This window comes from Brassica napus, chromosome C9, assembly GCF_020379485.1.
Source record: "Brassica napus cultivar Da-Ae chromosome C9, Da-Ae, whole genome shotgun sequence".
Classification (NCBI taxonomy): Eukaryota; Viridiplantae; Streptophyta; class Magnoliopsida; order Brassicales; family Brassicaceae; genus Brassica; species Brassica napus.
Window position 1 is genome coordinate 55,507,614 of NC_063452.1, and position 12,257 is coordinate 55,519,870.

The 12,257-nt window shown below is 41.5% G+C and overlaps 1 protein-coding gene across 1 annotated transcript; it reads right to left on the minus strand.

Annotated features, from left to right (window-relative positions):
* Positions 1-3,233: 3,233 nt before the first annotated feature.
* LOC125592747 lies at positions 3,234-4,904 on the minus strand. Its single transcript, XM_048768135.1, has 8 exons — positions 4,898-4,904; positions 4,690-4,804; positions 4,492-4,616; positions 4,248-4,329; positions 4,062-4,173; positions 3,827-3,984; positions 3,641-3,761; positions 3,234-3,572 (listed from the first exon to the last, which is right to left on the minus strand). The coding sequence occupies exons 1-8, from the start codon at positions 4,902-4,904 to the stop codon at positions 3,234-3,236; spliced, it is 1,059 nt and encodes a 352-aa protein (XP_048624092.1).
* Between the last annotated feature and the right edge of the window lie 7,353 nt (positions 4,905-12,257).

The following is a 12,257-nucleotide window of genomic DNA, read 5'->3' on the forward strand; positions in this document are numbered from 1 at the left end:
AAGATGATGGAAACGGTCCCATGAAGTCAATACCCCACACATCAAACACTTCAACTTCAAGGATTGGATTTTGAGGCATCTCATTCCTCTTTGTGATGTTTCCTCTTCTTTGGCAAGAATCACACTTTGAGACAAAGTCTTGTGTATCCTTGAACATATGTGGCCACCAGAATCCAGCTTGTAGTACTTTCGCAACTGTCTTGAAGGTGGCAAAGTGGCCTCCATAAGATGATCCATGACACTGTGTAAGGATCCCATCAATCTCCTCATTTGCAACCACTCTTCTATAAAGCTGATCCTTGCAGAGAATGTAGAGATAGGGTTCATCCCAGTAGTATCTCTTCACATCCTTGTAGAACTTCTTCTTGGCATAGCCCACAAGATTCAAAGGTTCTCTTCCTGTGGCTAGGTAGTTCACCAAATCAGCATACCAAGGTTCCTTCTCTTCTGTTGCTTTGACTTCTTCCAGCTTCCTACCAGTCTCACAAACTGCTATCACTGCTTCAATAGCCATAATCTGCTCCTCAGGAAGTCCTTCGTCAATAGGAATACCAGACTCTACCCTCAACCTGGACAAATGATCAGCTACACCATTCTCAACTCCGGGCTTGTCTTTAATCTCCATATCAAACTCTTGAAGCAAAAGGATCCACCTCAAAAGCCTGGGTTTTGCATCCTTCTTGGCCAAAAGGTGTCTCAAAGCAGCATGATCTGTGTAGACAATGACTTTAGACCCAACCAAGTAGCTCCTGAATTTCTCAAAGGCAAAAACAATTGCCAGCATCTCCTTCTCTGTTGTGGCATACCGTATCTGAGCATCATTGAGGGTTTGGCTGGCATAGTAGATCACATGGGTTTTGCCATCTTTCTTCTGCCCCAAAACAGCTCCCACAACATAGTCACTAGCGTCACACATGATCTCAAAAGGGAGATCCCAATCAGGTGGCTGGACAATTGGAGCACTAATGAGTTCACCTTTCAGCTTCTTGAAAGCTTGTAGACATTCCACATCAAAACTGAAAGTGGCTTCCTTGCACAGCAGCCTGGTCAAAGGTCTAGTGATCATGGAGAAGTCCTTGATGAACCTCCTGTAGAACCCAGCATGACCAAGAAAACTCCGGATGTCTTTCACTGTCTTTGGTGGGGGCAAACCAACCATAACATCGATCTTGGCTTTATCCACTTCAATCCCCTTCTCTGAAATCTTGTGTCCCAGCACAATCCCTTCTTTGACCATGAAGTGACACTTCTCCCAATTCAGCACAAGGTTGGTGTCTTCACATCTCTGTAGGACCCTTCACAAGTTTGACAAACAAGCAGAAAACGAAGATCCGTAGACAGAGAAATCATCCATAAATACCTCCACAACATCCTCAATCAGATCAGAGAAAATTGACATCATACACCTTTCAAAGGTGGCTGGAGCATTACATAGACCAAATGGCATCCTTCGATATGCAAAGGTACCATAGGGACATGTGAATGCCGTTTTCTCTTGATCATTGGGGTGTATGGGGATTTGGAAAAATCCTGAGTACCCATCAAGAAAGCAGTAGAATGGGTGATTTGCAAGTCTCTCAAGCATCTGATCAATAAATGGTAATGGGAAATGATCTTTTCTAGATGCGGAGTTTAGTTTTCGGTAATCAATGCACATTCTATGACCTGTGATGGTTCTTGTTGGTATCAATTCATCCTTGTCATTTTTAATCACAGTGATACCACCTTTCTTTGGTACAACATGCACAGGTGATACCCATTTAGAATCTGAGATAGAGAAGCCTTATTAATACTAGTTCCAGTGATTCAAACTCAATAGCCAACAAAATATTTTCTTAACAATACAATAAATTAGTATAAAGAAGCCTTATTAATACTAGTTCCAGTGTCCGCGCTACGCGCGGATTATGTATTTTAATTTATTCTTTATATATTTAAATTAGTTAGCAAAGATTGAAAGACAGAAGTTAAGTTTTAGATTTTATATAAAAATAGAGATTAAAAAACAATGACAAAATTGTTTAAAATGTAAATAAATCTAGGCATCAAGTCATGTGGAAAAGAGAATAATAATCCGAATGATGCATAAGTTAAAGTCACTCTTTGATGCGTGCTTTTACATGATTTTTTATTCGCCCTTTGAAATGCTTTATGTAATCAATTGATTTGTTGAAGTAGAAATTTATTGCTGGTGATGAACTGAGCAGAAATAATATCATGTGTATTGATAAAATTGTGTGAGTTTTGATTTCTTTACAAAAATTAGTTATAAATGTAGTTGATGTGTTTATACAATTAATTGGCTAACCACTATCACCATCCATCTTTATCATTTTTTTTGGATAAATTAGAGTGAAATGATTCTGGAAAATTATAAACTTTTTGTTAGGAATATCATTAGTTTTTATTTTATATGTAAACATAGTTTAAGTTTCTATTAAGATTGTAGCGATCATGTTAAAAGATTTATTAAAAATTCAAATACTTTATTTATGAAAATAGTAATAGTTTTCTATTATTTTATTATATCATATATTTTTTTTGTTCATCATGTGTTTGCAAAAAAATTATTTAATTTGGAGCTATAATCTATTTGGTAATTATTATTTTGTAGATATTTATTTAATATAAAGATGTGAAACTTTTAAGAAATTCAATATGAATGATTCCATGTTTATATATTACGTAAGGATACTTTGGGTAGATTGCATTACACATATGCAGATATATTAGTCATTTCTATTGTGTAGAAATATTACAACTTTGTAGTATTGTTTAGTATCATATTTCCATTGTTCTTAAGTTAATTATTAAACAGCTTAAAATGGAGATGGAATAGAGAAAAGCATGAAAATTTGATAACATTTGTAAAGACTTATATAATGGATCGATAGGTGATTCTCTAACCTAAATTGGGTGATCCTCCAATTTATAAACAAAATATGATAATACAATGAATGATAATACACATAAAATACTGCAAAGACAATGTCTGAAAGTGAAAGAAAACAAAGCAAAGTCTAGAAGTGAATTATAACCTAAATCGATAGGTGATCATCCAAATTATAACCAAAAGATAATAATACCAAAATAGATAAAATACTGCAAAGACAAAGTCTGAAAGTGAAACAAAACAAAGCAAAGTCTGAAAGTAAATAAAATAAAGCAACGTCTGAAAGTGATATGGAATAAAGCATAGTCTATTAGCAAACCAATTCAGCCTTTAAAACTTGCTAGCCACATTTGGCACGCTTAGCTTCTTCTGACTCATCCCCATCAAAACTCCTTTTCACCGCTGCATCTGTGGATCCCTCATGCTCTCTGGAAGAACCATCCACACGCTTGCCCATCTGTAAGGTCTCCTCGACAGCAGAAACAATCACATTTTCTTCTAAGTTGCCATCAGCTGCTGCAGCTTCAAGAGGGAGCACCTTTGTAACAGTCAAAGATCGGGTCTTGCCATCCAAATTGTGTTTTGAAACCTTCACAATGAAAGTGCGAGTTTGCCCAATGGTATCAATTAGAGCCAGTGGCACCGGGACCATGTGATCATCTCCTACGCTTTCATTGGCCTATCATTAATAAAAAACCTTATGAGAATGCATTTCGTAAGCTGTATGGAAGACATGTTTACAATCACCTCAAAATATCTCTCAACCAATTCTGATGCTGGCTTCCCAGTCAACTCACGCCCAGCGTCACCGAGAAGCACAAAAAACCCATGGTCATTTTTGTCATAGACAGAGAGCTTCGTAAGATACCTGTGACAGAGGAACAATGACAATGAGTGCCAGAACATGTGAGTTTACAAAACTATAACTCTTACTCTGGAACACCGGTAACTTCAGCTTTCCCACATTTTTTACACATGAGCGTAGTATGCCCCTTTGTCGCCTTCGTCTTGCACCCACCGCATGAAATATAATACCATGCAAAATCATGCACAACATCATCAATGGTGGCTGTGCACTCAAACCAAGCAACCTTGCGTAATAGTAATATAAAATAGTATAAACAACTAAGACCAGTGCAAGAATGTGATAAAGTATGAATTATTGTACCTTTGATCCTTCAAGCTTGATGTAAGAGAACAGATCCCCTATTGTAACCGTCTCTGCCTTGGTCACAATGTCGGGATTAACCTTGTTGGCAACATCTGTGTTTGAGTCCAACCTGAAAATGATCAGCAAAAAATTAAAATAATGTCAGATAAAGCTATAATGCTTGTTCAACACAGGAGTGCTTACCAAGTCAGGTAATCTCTGGTTGGTTGAACGTCCAAGTCGAGAAACACACGGGAGGATGATAGGGAGGAGAGAGTTAGAGCGCCTGCATAACAACAAATGTTAGCATAACATACAAAAATAAACTACTACATCATAAAGTTTTTTAAAAAACTGATTACTCAACACATAATGCGTCTAATTCAAGTTACTCAAGCATCCTAATTACATCTCTAAACCATATAAGCAGAATTCTGGTAATACTAACCTCCAAACCGTTTCGGGTTTACAGTAGTCACCAGAATAACACTCGGAGTGTTTCCATGCGCTTTAAACTTCTCACAGAAGTCTGTAGCAGCCTTGTCCCATAGGTATAGCTTCATCACAGGACCACTGCAACAAACCGAAACACATGTGATAAGCGAAACGATATATGCATAGATTGAAAACTCTGGGTATAACTTACTCATGTGTCTGGACATGAACCATAAGACGCCGTGAGGAAGATATCTCGACTTCATCAAGCACAAGACCGGCAGTCAGAGCCTGCTCACCCACCAGTTTGATGTGACCAACGTAATCTGCAATAAGAAAATAATAGAGCTTAAGCCCAGTCTAAACAGATAAGACTAAAACATAACATTATACGAACCAAAACCAATGACAAACAATACAAACCATAAATTCCAGTATAAACAGATAAAACCGAAGCTTAATATCAATCTTCGAGTGAAGGTTTGGTTGAGTGAAGGTATAGTGGTAAGTATTCGCGCCTGTCACGCGGGTTACCCGGGTTCGATCCCCGGCAACGGCGCCAATTTGATGTTAGGAGTTTTCAAGGCTCCTAAGACAAATGTTGTAGTATAAATGATTGTCGAACCAGTTCTGAGAGATGTGAAAGCACCGAGAATGCAAGTAATCACTTAATCTAAGTGCAACCAATGGTTTTTAAAAGGGTTTTTAAACTATAACTAACTAAAAGGGATAACTAAATGATACTCTCTTAACTATGGGAAAAGAGAACTCATGGATATAGGGATTAGACATCGGGTGATCAAGTTTCGAACTAAGGATGGCAAACGATCAATCAAACTATCAACCTTAAGCTTAGACACAATCCTAAACAAACTCTATGTCTAGATGAATGTTCATTTACTAACACAATCCAAGCATCAAATGTCTTTGGTTGAACGATATGAAAGTAATCATAACTAGCAAGTCCAATGGCTATCTTAGCACCTCTAACAACAAATGTCTTTGGCAAAGTATGCTAAAATCTAGGAAGAGTTGTCTCGGGCATTTCCTCGAACACCTTTCGGGTGAGAAATGCCTAAGAATCAACAACTGAGTGGCCAACTCAGAAGATGCATTAGGTTCACTCTGCTAGCAAGGAAATATGAATGATCTACACTAAAACATCCTAGCTCTAACCTAATCACCTTTAATCTCCCTAACCCATGAATTCAAAGGGGGATTACTCACTAATCTCCATGATTCCTCTTAAACCCATGCTGGATTTCAGATTAATCATGTAGAGAAACACAAAGAAAATAAATATAAGAACACAGAATTTCAATAGCAAAACTGATCAATTGATTCAAGAGATGACTTTCCAAGAGTTTTTGGTGGTTTTTCTTAAGAACAAAGATGATTTGCCTCCTGGTGGCTTACAGAGTATTAAAACATAGGTTTAGAAAATAAAAACGTGCATCATGAAATGACCAAAAGGCCCTTGAGAAATCATAAGTTCGAGCAGAAATAAGACGCGGAGCGACCTCCGCTCGTCGCTCCGAGTAGTCGCTCCATACTTCGGGAGCGACCTCGCTGTGTCGCTGCGAGAGGTCGCTCCGGACTCGTTCTCGCGTTCCCGAGTGATGAAAACGCGAGCGACCTCCGCTCGTCGCTCCGAGTAGTCCCTTCATGCTTCGGGAGCGACCTCGCTGTGTCGCTGCGAGAGGTCGCTCCGGACATGAAAACGCGAGCGACCTCCGCTCGTCGCTCCGAGTAGTCGCTCCATGCTTCGGGAGCGACCTCGCTGTGTTGCTGCGAGAGGTCGCTCCGGACTCGTTCTCGCATCTCCGGCTGACCAAAACGCGAGCGACTCTTCCTTGTCGCTCTGGTAAGGTCGCTCTGATAGGGAGATCAGAGCGACTTGACGGTGTCGCTCCGGACTGGTCGCTCCGGTAAGGTGCTCGCCCAATGATCACTTTAAACACTTCTTTTGGACTCCAATTGCACCCTAATGTCTCCAAGAACTCCATGTGGTACTCCAATACCTGATAAGGACTCATGTATGCAAAATGCAACCTAAACATGGCTAAATCCTAATCTATATGATCAAAATGCACATGAGTGAATGGATAAAACATTAGAAATATGCAAGATATCAGAGGGTATGACAAAGATTTCTGGAGCCCACTACTAAGCAGTGACTACTTAGGTTCGAATGTTGTTAATGTCATCTACAATGAGGAGGAGATTATTGATGGTTTGACAAAGAATAGTGGTCCACGGCGTTACACTTGCACCACTAGTGACGCGTTTGACCATGTTGTTGAAGTCAGCAGTAGTAGCCGTGGTGTAAATTTGCCAAAAGGTGAGGACTTTGGAAATCAAAACCCATGGTTGCATGGCGTGGATAAAGATGTTGGTGTGGACAGGCAGTGGAAGGCATCCACAAGGAAACTAGATGAAGTTGGTGATGAGGAGTTTGATATCTCTCCACTGTTTGATGATACCACCTACGCTGCAGCAGAGATTCCGGACATGGATTTAGATGAGAGGGATGGGAGGATCTATGTTGGGAAGGTCTTTGGTAACAAGGAAGATTGTCAGATATCGTTGGCAATATATGCTATTAAGAACCAATTCCATTTTAAGCAAACAAGAACAAAAATTGATTCTTTTGTTGTGGAGTGTCCCGATGAACACTGTGATTGGAGAGTTACAGCTCATGAGATCAGGGGGTGTGGGTATTATTAGATAAGGAAAGCTCAACTTGATCATCGTTGTCCCGTCGAGTCAAGGCAGGGATACAAGAGCAAAGCTACTTCGCGGGTTATTGCGGCTGTTTACAAAGCTAAGTTCGGAGAACCTGGTAAAGGACCAATGCCGTCAGAATTATAGAGGCTAGTGCTTGAGGATCTCCGAGTGACGGCATCATACATGAAGTGCTATAGGGCCAAAGAGAAAGCTATCATGGGCATTCGTTGGTCGGAAGAAGACTCGTACTTGAAGCTGCCAGAGTATTTGCACATGTTAAAGCTTGCAAATCCCGACACAATTGCTGATTTGGAGACTGAGGTGGATGATGACGGAGATGAGTGATTTCTCTATCTGTTCCTTGCATTTGGGGCGTCCATAGATGGGTTTAAAAAGCTCCGTCGTGTGTTGGTTATAGATGGTACACACCTAGGAGGGAAGTACAAGGGGGTGCTATTGACTACAAGTGGACATGATGCCAACTTTCAGATCTTTCCTCTTGCTTTTGCTGTTTTGGACACTGAAGATACTGAAGCGTGGACATGGTTTCTACAAAAGGTTGAGTGTATATTGGCTGATTCCCCAAGTCTTGCCATTATATCTGATCGTGCAACATCCATTTCTAATGCTGCGAAACGTGTCTATCCATCTGCTCAACATGGAGCGTGCATAGTCCACTTAGCAAGGAACGTTAACTCCCGCTTCTCGAGCGAGAACTTGGCAACGATGGTGACTGCTGCTGCAACTGCATACAGACCACGGGACTACAAGGAGCTTTACGCTAAGGTTAGAGCAACTAACAGTGCATGCGGAGTTTATTTGAGGAATAACGGTGTGGCTCATTGGTCAAGGGCGAACTTTGCGGGTGAGCGCTATAATATTATGACTAGCAATATAGCTGAGCAGCTTAACAACGCTTTGAGGGAAGGGAGGGCTTCACCAATAATGGAGTTGGTAATATTCATTCAAAGGATGATGACAAGGTGGTTCTCTGCTAGGAGAAAGAAAGCAGAGAAGCATAGGGGGATTGTTAGCGTGGAAGTTGATAAAGAGATGACCTCTAATATGGCAACAATGAAGGGTAGTAAAGTGAACTCTGTCTCGAATTGGACTTGTGAAATTGTGGGGAAATTTGAAGGAAAATATCGTGTGATGCTTGCTGAGAAGCAATGTAGCTGCAAGTATTTTGATAAAATAAAAATACCTTGTGGCCATGCTATGATTGTTGCTGACAGTTTGGGAGTGACTTATGAAACATTGGTGCGTCACTGGTACAAGACTTCGACATGGAGGGAGACATATGGTGGGATAATTAATCCAGAGGGAGATCCTAGGGATGTTGATGTTCCGGAACACGTTAAGAATATGGTGTTATTGCCACCCTTGACGACGAGGCCAGCTGGGCGTCGTAGGAAGAACAGGATCCCCTCAACTGGTGAATTTCTGGTAAGTACATGCATAGTTCTTTAGATCATTGAATGTGTGGAATTGTAAAATCATGTAGTACTTGACTGTTTTTTATTTGTGTTTCAGGTGGCGAAGAAGACGAAGCTGGTTCCAAATAAGTGTGGGAGGTGTCGTTGTGAAGGGCACAACAGGACCCGTTGCACAAACCCAATATAGAGATTGAGGGAGTGGGACGGAGTTTTTGGCCTTCGTCATTACTGGGATAGCAAATAATCGGAGGAATAAGTTTTTTGAATAAGAAACGAATAATGTTTTGAGTCGTTTTTGTGACATTTGAGTCGGAGGAGTATTATGGTTTGCGTTATTTTGTGGTAAAGACGAATTATTTTGCTATTGTAGTTGAGAGGATAATTGTGTTTCAGAGATTAAGGATTTTTTGGTATTTCTGGTGGGGTTATGTAGCTCTTTTGCAAGCTGATTAACTATAAGAGTAATTGTGTCTCTGTTCATGTACTCGTATGTCTAAGTATTAGATGTGGACAATGGCTAGTACTTGTGTTCGATATATATAGTGTACATGCACGGAGGTGTGAACGTAATTGCAAGCTGATTAGCTTATTGTGTGATTAAGTAGTAGATGTGGACAATGGCTAGGACTTGTGTTCGATGTATAACATGTACATGAACGGAGGTGTAGACATAAAACCGATTGGTAATTGTACAAAGGTGTAGGCAAAGGCAAAATGGCCAACAGAAGTTAGACAAATCAAAGAACACTTCATGGGTGTAGTGTGTTCAGCTTGGTTATGGACGGGGGTGGTGTGGATGGGGGTGATGTGGACGGGAGAGGTGTGGACGGGAGTTGTGTGGATTATAGGGGTGTGTTCAATGGGGGTGTGTACGGGTGTGGTTTGTTCAGGTTCTGTAGGGAGATGTGTTGTGTAGGTTGAGAAAAGTTGTGGAACTTAGGAAGTGCAACTAGTAAGAATTCAACTAGTAATTACCAACAATTGGAACAAAGACAGAAACAACTAAGGGACAAAGGGAGAGCAGTTGTAGGAAAGACAAAAACATAATATGTTACATGACGATTGTCTAGTTTCTCCGGCCACAACTGGGTAACAAAAGTCTAGAAAAGAAAAACACTCCGAAATAGAAAAAAATTGCATAGACCAAGACACATAAGTTTTAGTTTCAGACAACACTAATAGAGAAATGACGAAATGGAAATGAGATCAAGGGAATGTAGGAGCGTGATAAGCAGGTAGGACGACGGTTTTGTAGACATCCATAGCATACTGTTTGCATAGATCATCAACGGTCCCGTCAGTGATTCCTGACATGTGGGGAAGAGGATCACCGTGAGAGTGTAGCTCCATAAACTTGATGCTGATTGGACCACAATCACCCGACCGCTCATTTATGTAGCTTCCGGTGATCCTTTTCCAATGAAAAGGCTTGAGTCCACGGAACTGAGTTTGCTGTGGTTTAGCAACCTTCTTGACGAGGTAGGGCAATGAAGTGAGGATGGACTCCATGAACTTCTGAACTTTCTTATCTTCATACAACGTTGGGAGTGGGTCGAGGATCTCAACATATCCCATATCAAGATTTATAGCTAGTCCCACCCAGTGTCGATCTGCCCAGATCATAGGAGTGTATATAGTGAACACATCTTCCATCCATTTCTTCCCTGGCTGAAGCACCAACTCAGTCAGACGGCTGTCCCATTTGAATCGGTCTTTCCTTGCCAATTTCTTGAACCTCTTGAAGACCTCCTGAATTCCGGATGCTAGATACGGTGTTGTGAAAGCAAGCTTCTCTCGATCAAGCAGCTCTCTGTGCCTTCCAGCAAGCATGTACATCAAAATTTCCATATGCTGGACCAGAATGTTAAGTGTTATTCAACAAGATATGACAAAGGACCAGAGTAATCATAAAGAGAAACAGAAAAAGCAAAAGAGCTTCGAAGGGGACTGGAACTTACAAATGTGGTGACCCATTTCCGCGGCTCCGCTATTTCCAGTATGAATTTGTTGGAGAAGTCAAATTGGGAAGGAGTAATGTGGAAGCTGTGATAGTGTTAGAACATGAATTAAGAGTTGTTGATAGAATCATAAATGTTAAAAGAATCATAAATGTTGCATGCGATGAAGGTTTGGATCAAGTCAGCACGTACGCTTGCTTATTTGATGTCAAAGTTGAGTGGAAGAGGTCCCACTGTTGCTGCAGAAGCGGAGCGATGAGGGCTAGTGTTGGAATTGAAGGGCATTTTAAGAGTTCTTCTGCAAGGTTGCATTCTTCATCTGATGGCTGATGTCTTGGAGTTGGCTTTGCAGGGCTGGAGTCGCTAAGTTCAACAACATCCTCGTCAGACATGTTTTCCTGCACTCAAGAAATGAAGGCAGTTAGGAGAGTGGTGGAGTTAAAAATAAGGAAAAAAAAACAGTACCTGGCTCTGTTCCATGTTTAAGGTTGGGAGGGAGGTTCGTTTTGATGTAGCGGTAGCAACGAATGCATTGACAGATGAGGCATGTTCAGCAAATCTGTTACTCTTAGTTGGAGAAGTGTCGGGTGTGATGGGGTGTAGTGGAGGTTTAGGAGTAGCTCGGTGGGTTGATGTGTCGTATCTAGGATTATTCAGTGATGGGGGGTCAGGACTGATGGGCTCGAAGATTTCAATACCTTGGAATCGAAGTTGGTGGAAGGGAGGGCTGTTGGGATGGTCACTAGCATCGTAGATGGCGGAACAATACTGGACAGGAGGAGAAGTTGGAGATCTCAAGAAGGGAGGTGTGCCTGAAGGGGTATCTGAGATGGGTGTAGTGTGTTCAGCTTGGTTATGGACGGGGGTGGTGTGGATGGGGGTGGTGTGGATGGGTATGTTGTGGACGAGAGAGGTGTGGACGGGGATGTTGTGGACGGGGGTTGTGTGGATTATAGGGGTGTGTACGGGTGTGGTTTGTTCAGGTTCTGTACGGAGATGTGTTGTGTGGAACGAAGTTGACTCGCTGGAAGGTTGGCCGTAACGCTGAGCTGCATATTGGCTGACAACAGGGGAGGTGCATGCCGTATGATCTTCCTCCATAGGTGTCGGGGACTGCAATGTATAGACAGACATACATAAAAGTCAATAAATTGCAACGGAAACACCATTGATTATAGGGAAAAGAAGAAATGGTACCGTCTTGTTAGGTACATCATCGGTTGTATGCGCTGTAGGGTCAGTCTGACATCCTCTGTGGGAGAGTTGGGGTTTGTGGGGAGAACCAATGAGAGAGTGGAAAGCAGAACGCTTGCTGTGGGTTCGAGACTTCTTGCGTTTGATGAGTTGGCGCATCATTCTAAACTCTTTCCGGGGTTTGGAAACTTCGCTAGAAACTTTAGAAAGCATTTCCATCATCTGATCGTTTGAGTTGCTGGTTGAACCAGCTCTGGGAAAGTAGTTGCTGATCCTTCTCTGCTTTCGGCACGGTGGTGGTTTGTTTAGGGGCTTTCTAGGTCTCAAAGCATTTTTTGAAGCTTGTCTCCTCGTTTTTGGTTCCTCCTCGGGAGGTTTATAGATGAGTATGGGCGTGGAAGTGTCTCCACCCGGCCAGAGATGCTTCTTGAATGGGTGGTGGTTCGCTATGAGGTTCTCCATGT

What these genes read in the sequence shown, in the direction of transcription:
- LOC125592747 (XM_048768135.1), bottom strand. An exon ending in AAACCCGAAACGGTTTGGAG is followed by an intron (nt 4,330 to 4,491) that starts GTTAGTATTACC and finishes GTTGTTATGCAG; the next exon opens with GCGCTCTAACTCTCTCCTCC. An exon ending in TCAAGCTTGAAGGATCAAAG is followed by an intron (nt 3,985 to 4,061) that starts GTACAATAATTC and finishes CTATTACGCAAG; the next exon opens with GTTGCTTGGTTTGAGTGCAC.